Source organism: Seriola lalandi, unplaced genomic scaffold, assembly GCF_002814215.2.
Source record: "Seriola lalandi dorsalis isolate HSWRI2012SDOR001 ecotype SW California unplaced genomic scaffold, Sedor1 jcf7180002053927, whole genome shotgun sequence".
In the NCBI taxonomy this organism is placed as follows: domain Eukaryota; kingdom Metazoa; phylum Chordata; class Actinopteri; order Carangiformes; family Carangidae; genus Seriola; species Seriola lalandi.
In genome coordinates, this window is record NW_019524480.1 from 1 (window position 1) to 5,970 (window position 5,970).

At 41.6% G+C, this 5,970-nt stretch overlaps 1 protein-coding gene across 1 annotated transcript; it reads left to right on the forward strand.

The window, feature by feature from the left end:
• Positions 1-697: 697 nt before the first annotated feature.
• Positions 698-5,567, forward strand: LOC111652129 (mediator of RNA polymerase II transcription subunit 13-like). Its single transcript, XM_023402280.2, has 10 exons — positions 698-942; positions 1,748-1,939; positions 2,072-2,295; positions 2,408-2,550; positions 2,635-2,793; positions 2,890-3,066; positions 3,210-3,355; positions 3,884-4,048; positions 4,417-4,517; positions 4,636-5,567. Exons 1-10 carry the CDS (start codon positions 730-732, stop codon positions 4,766-4,768), a joined length of 1,653 nt encoding a protein of 550 aa, XP_023258048.1. The 5' UTR covers positions 698-729; the 3' UTR covers positions 4,769-5,567.
• The last annotated feature ends 403 nt before the right edge of the window (positions 5,568-5,970 follow it).

The following is a 5,970-nucleotide window of genomic DNA, read 5'->3' on the forward strand; positions in this document are numbered from 1 at the left end:
TTTTTTTTTTTTTTTTTTTGAAAAGCATGCAACAAAGTCATCGCTCCCTGCACCATGAGAGAGATTTAGTTTCAGGAAACATTTAATACCTCAGTAAATTAACCCTTAACTGTGTGCTTGTGCATGTGCACTGATGATGACATGCACAAATTCCATTTAGCTATTCCAAAGATCTATATCTAAGACCTATAGCTGATTATTTTGAAAAACAAAATGAGAGAGGAGACAATGATGGGTCCCCACTCAGACACTGATGATGATTGTGCTGGTCTGTAGTGAGAGACCAACTGAGCCAGTGAAGAAGAAAGAGTATGCCTTTCAACTACAATGGCTACAATCTGGAGCCCTGGTAAAGTAAAAGGGCTGCAGCTAAAAATTCTTTTCATTAACAATTTATCTGCTTACTTAATAGTTAATGTCTATTAAATGTCAAAACAGTCCGAAACCCAAAGATACTGAATTTACTGTAACAAACGACAAGGAAAAGAAGCTCATCATAAAATTCTTCAAAAACTTTAAACTTTAAAAATACATTTGTCAGCACCACCTGTTGCTACTTTGATGCCCATCATATTGTTTGGATATGTTGTTTCTGTTCTAGTGGCAACCGACTCAATGGTTGATATTAAAGTTTGCATACTGTCTGTGTGTACAATAATATTTGAACAGCTTCAGTTAAGATAATTTATTGACGTGTTGAGTAATTATCTGACTTTTCGTGACAGCACAATGGAGAGAGATAAAGTAGGAAAGCCAACAGATGGAGAGTCCCACGCTGTGTCTTACCCGCCCGCCATCGTGGTGTATATCGTCGACCCCTTCAGCTACGAAGATGCAGACAGAGAGGTCCACTCCAGCACCTACACACTGGGCCTGCTGCGCTGCTACATGGAGATGCTCCAATTCCTGCCTTCTCGCATCAGAAACGCTGTCTCAGTGCAGGTACAGCTTGAGGAAACAGAGATTTGACAGGTTGAGAATGAATATTTGGGGAAGTGGATTTAAAAGAAATAGTGGATGACTTGGAATCTATAACAGTGTTATCAGATGGACAAGTTAGTTCTCACAGTCAAAAATAAATCTGCTAGTGAGCTGTGATTGATGTCATCTTTAGTTTTAACTAATCACCTCCTTTTGGCAGTTTAGTTCGAATAGAACAGCTTACCAGCAGACACAAACGGAGATGAGAAAGGAGCAAGGGGACTCATTAGCAGACACTAATAGAGGTGGTAACTGCCACACCTGTGATATAGTGACACAAGATTGCATCAATATGCCAGAGGGAATTTTGAAACACAATAGGTTTGAATGTGCTAATGATTTCAGTTCAAGTCTTTAGTACAGCCGTGGCAGAGTTAATCTCCATCCTTTCTGTCATGTTCCCTTCACATTACTCTTTTCTCTTTAATGGCAGACCATAGCAACAGCTAAAAAAATGTACTAAAACTAAACATAAATGGAGTGCATGCATTAATACACACAAATCACTCTATATATATATATATATATATTCTGAATTTAACAGAGAACCTTTTCCACTACCCCCTTGTCTATAAATGTTATCTAGTCACTTTGCAAGTGAGTAAGATACTATCAACAGTTCAAAAGTAAACCAACCACTATTAGTGAAAACTAAAATACATACATACATCTGTGGCAAACTCAAAAGTTGCTGTGCAGATAACACACGGTTGTGATAATGCATTTGATGAGCTTAAAGTCCCACTGTTATTTTTTTCCTTCTCAGATTGTTCCCTGCCAGTATCTGCTGCAGCCAGTGCACAGCGGGGAGCGCCACCTCTATGGCCAGCACCTCAAGTCGCTGGCCTTCTCTGTGTTCACTCAGTGTCGTCGGCCTCTGCCCAACTCCACCAACTTCAAGGCTCTGACCGGCTTCGGCCCTGGTCTTGCCATTGACATGGCACTCAAGAACCCAGAGGTAATTGTCATTCTGGTATCTGAAACTACTCTGATGGCTGGTGGAGGTTTGCCGGCCAGCACAGAGTTTGACACCGTGTTATGTCCTCTTAAGTTTTCTCTTTTAAACTAACAAGTTTTTTCCTTTGTGCAGAGGCCCGAGTGTCTGCGTCTGTATACGCCGCCCTTCATTTTGGCTCCCGTGAAAGACAAGCAGACGGAGCTCGGGGAGACCTTCGGTGAAGCATCCCAGAAATACAACATCCTGTTTGTCGGCTACTGTCTGTCCCATGACCAGCGCTGGCTGCTGGCCTCCTGCACCGACCAACACGGAGAGCTACTGGAGACCTGCATCATTAGTATTGATGTACCCAACAGGTACGTTCACTCAGGCACAGGAGAAAAAAAAAAGTGCATCAGTCCCGCAGTATCGCTAGTTAAGTTACTGTTAAATTTGTGTGTGTTAAAACTACATGTGTTGTTTTGGCAGGGCTCGCAGGAAAAAGGGCTCAGCCAGACGACTGGGTTTGCAGAAGCTGTGGGAGTGGTGTCTCGGCCTGGTGCAGGTGACATCGCTGCCATGGAGAGTGGTCATTGGACGGCTTGGTAGGATGGGCCACGGCGAGCTGAGAGGTACACACAGACTCCTGCGGTGTTTTTAGTGTGCAGTTAACTAAATTACATGAACATACACTAATGTGCTCTTATCTGTTTCAGACTGGAGTATTCTGCTGAGCAGGAGGAACTTACAGTCTCTCAGTAAGCGTCTGAAGGAGACATGTAGGATGTGTGGCATCTCTGCGGCTGACACTCCCAGCATCCTGAGCGCCTGTCTGGTTGCCATGGAGCCACAGGGTTCTTTTGTCATCATGCCAGGTAAAATAAAATGGTGTTAAGGTTGTTAAACCTTTGTAACAGAGGCCAGTTAAGTTTGTAAGTTACGATTGTCTCCTCTCCATCTCGTCTATGCAGATTCTGTCTCAACAGGTTCAGTGTTTGGTCGCAGCACCACACTGAACATGCAGACATCGCAGCTGAGCACTCCTCAAGACACATCCTGCACACACATCCTGGTGTTCCCCACCTCAGCCATGGTGCAGGTCAACACTAACACTTCAGAGCCCATGGACTTCAACTCCATAAATCCTGGTACGTGTTGTAGCTGACAATGCCTCAGAAGAAAAACATCGCTCCAATATCTTCATGTGTAATATCAGTCATGAAAGCTGCATGCTGCTTAAGTTGATCCACCGTCAAACCCTGAGCTCTCTGCATGTTTTCTGTTTCTGCAGATGGATCTGATGGAATGGGCATCTTTGACCTGTTTGACAACGACATGGTGGACCCAGACCTCATCAACATCCTGCCCAACTCCCCCACAACCTCCCCTGTTCACTCTCCTAGCTCCCACTACCACCAGGGGGGAGATGGAAGCAAGGTCAGTCACTTTTTTTTGATAGCTACAATGAAGAACAGAGACACGGCTTCACCACAGTTTTACTCATGAATTGACCCAGCTGTGGAATTTTAATTTCTTGTTTTTACCCTCAAATTGGATAAAAAGTACAATTTTAAACTTGGTGTCACATAATTGTCATATTGTTTTTATTCTTCCATGATCTGAGACAAAGCAACATCAGAAATTTGATGTGACAAAGTGCGCCTAAAGTGGAGCAGACTGTAACAAAACTGAATCACATTTTGCTTATAATTGAAGCATGAAGTAAGATACAACAGATTGGAAATTATCTATTTGAATAAAGACCCTCTTAAACGTGTGCTGAAATAGGAAAAATGAATTATATGCTCACCCTGAACTCTCTGCATTGTATCCTAGCAGAATTCAAGTCAGTTCATTCTTAAACAGGATATGAATAACACAAAATACACAATTTAAATTCAAAACCTGAGTAGTAGAAAATAAGTTCTTACCCTGTTGTTTAATTTTATCGATGTTGTCTTGCAGGGCCAGAGTGCAGATCGTATGGAGTCCCACGAGGAGGCTCTGAACATCCTGCAGCAGCCGATGGCTCTGGGCTACTTTGTCTCCACAGCGAAGGCTGGACCACTGCCGGACTGGTTCTGGTCGGCCTGCCCTCAAGCCCAGAACCAGTGCCCTCTCTTCCTCAAGGTAGATTTACACTAGACTACTTTTTTTTTTTTTTTTTAAACAGTTTGTTGAATTGCCAAAACAATTTTTCTGCTGTGTGGAAAAACTGTTAGTCACATTCAAGTAGAGCTACAACTAACACTTATTTTCAGAATATACTGAATAATACCAATTACACTTTCCTAAAACCAAATGTGAGATCTTAACATGTCTTATTTTGTCTGACCAACAGTCAACACCCAAATATATACTTATAAATATATATTTATATTTTGCACTGGTGATAAAAGGGTAACTGATAATTATTTAAATGCTCTCTGTATCTCTAAAAAGACCAGAGGTGAAGTTACAAATCAGTCTAAAGACTGTCTCCATCTTTGTTTTCCCAGGCCTCTCTGCACCTGCATGTGTCTTCTGTCCAATCAGACGAGCTTCTGCACAGTAAACACTCCCACCCGCTGGACTCTAACCACACCTCTGATGTGCTCAGGTACGTTGCTCACATCACAAAAGTCTGTACGCCGTGAAAACTGCATGTTAAAATAATGAGAGAGACCTGTGTTACACTGTTTGTATTAACACTCCTCTGTCTGCCTTCCACGTGACAGATTTGTTCTAGAGCAATACAACGCCCTCTCCTGGCTGACGTGTGACCCTGCGACCCAGGACCGGCGCTCCTGTCTGCCTGTTCACTTTGTGGTGCTCACCCAGATGTACAACTTTATCATGAACATGCTCTGAACTCTAACGGGATCAAACTGCTGGGATCTGATCGGATGGGTCGCTCGGTCGAATCGTGGATCCGCGACACTCAAAAGGACCTCACACTCCATCAGGGCAAATGTGGAGGAAGCATCCCTCCTCCTCCTCCCTGATGTATCTTACACAACACTGACTGACTGGAAGTTTCCAATCAACCAATCAATCAATCAGATGCCAAGAATCCATTTTAGCATTTTGGAAGATCAAGGGACGTTTCATAAAGGAGAATAAATTGTCTTTTTAATGACTGTAGATTGCAATCTATGAAATTTTATCTTAATGAAATGCCTGCATATATTATTTATTGTAAGTTTTTAAATGTGGAATTTTTAATGCTTAATATCTTTTATATATTACAAATCCTAGAGGGTGTGTACATCTCACTGTAAAGGAATTGGTTTAAAAAGTGTAATTTTCTCAATTACAACACGGAAAAACCTGTTCAAGTGAATTTGCTGTAGATTGCTTTTAGAATATTATTTTTTCAAAGGGTACAGACCTTTTTATTGCCATGCTGTAAAAATGAAGTAAAAGCTGGCCTGGGCATTTGCGTCCCACCCAATGAGTGGATGAGACTTACCTCTCTGTCTGCTTTGGCTCCAGAGTCTCTCGCACAGTAACTCAATGAGCTCTGAAGAGGAATTAAAAGGTACATTGTCAGATTATATATTTTATATAACAGATTTAGGTAATTGTGTGTGTGAATATGTGTACATATAATTGTGTGCCGCTACTGATGGTGCAGCTTCTGTTTTAGGAATAAAGTGCGTCTACCTTATCATCTTTGTTCTTGCCTTTCTTAAAAGTTTTTTTTTTTTCTTTGGGTAGATACATATTTCTCAGGTGTTGCTTGTCCATAAACGCTTTTTAGAAACAAAACAGGAAAGGATGAGATATCAGTTTTATGGCCCATTCTCCGAGAACACGTCTTCCTACACCAACCATAATGCAACTTGGTAGCATGGTCAAAGGGAATGGTTTCATGTGGAAAATTTAGACAAAATAAGTGCATGTAAAGTTCAGATTGAGTAAACCAGAAAATCTCTATCAAAATCCTGAGTGAAACATATAGTTAAGTACTTGTGTCCCAGCTCCATCCTACGTACTAATTGTACACAGTATGCAATGTAATATGTACTACTGTTGTTAGTGTAAAGTTAGTGTACAAGAGCTCAACGTTC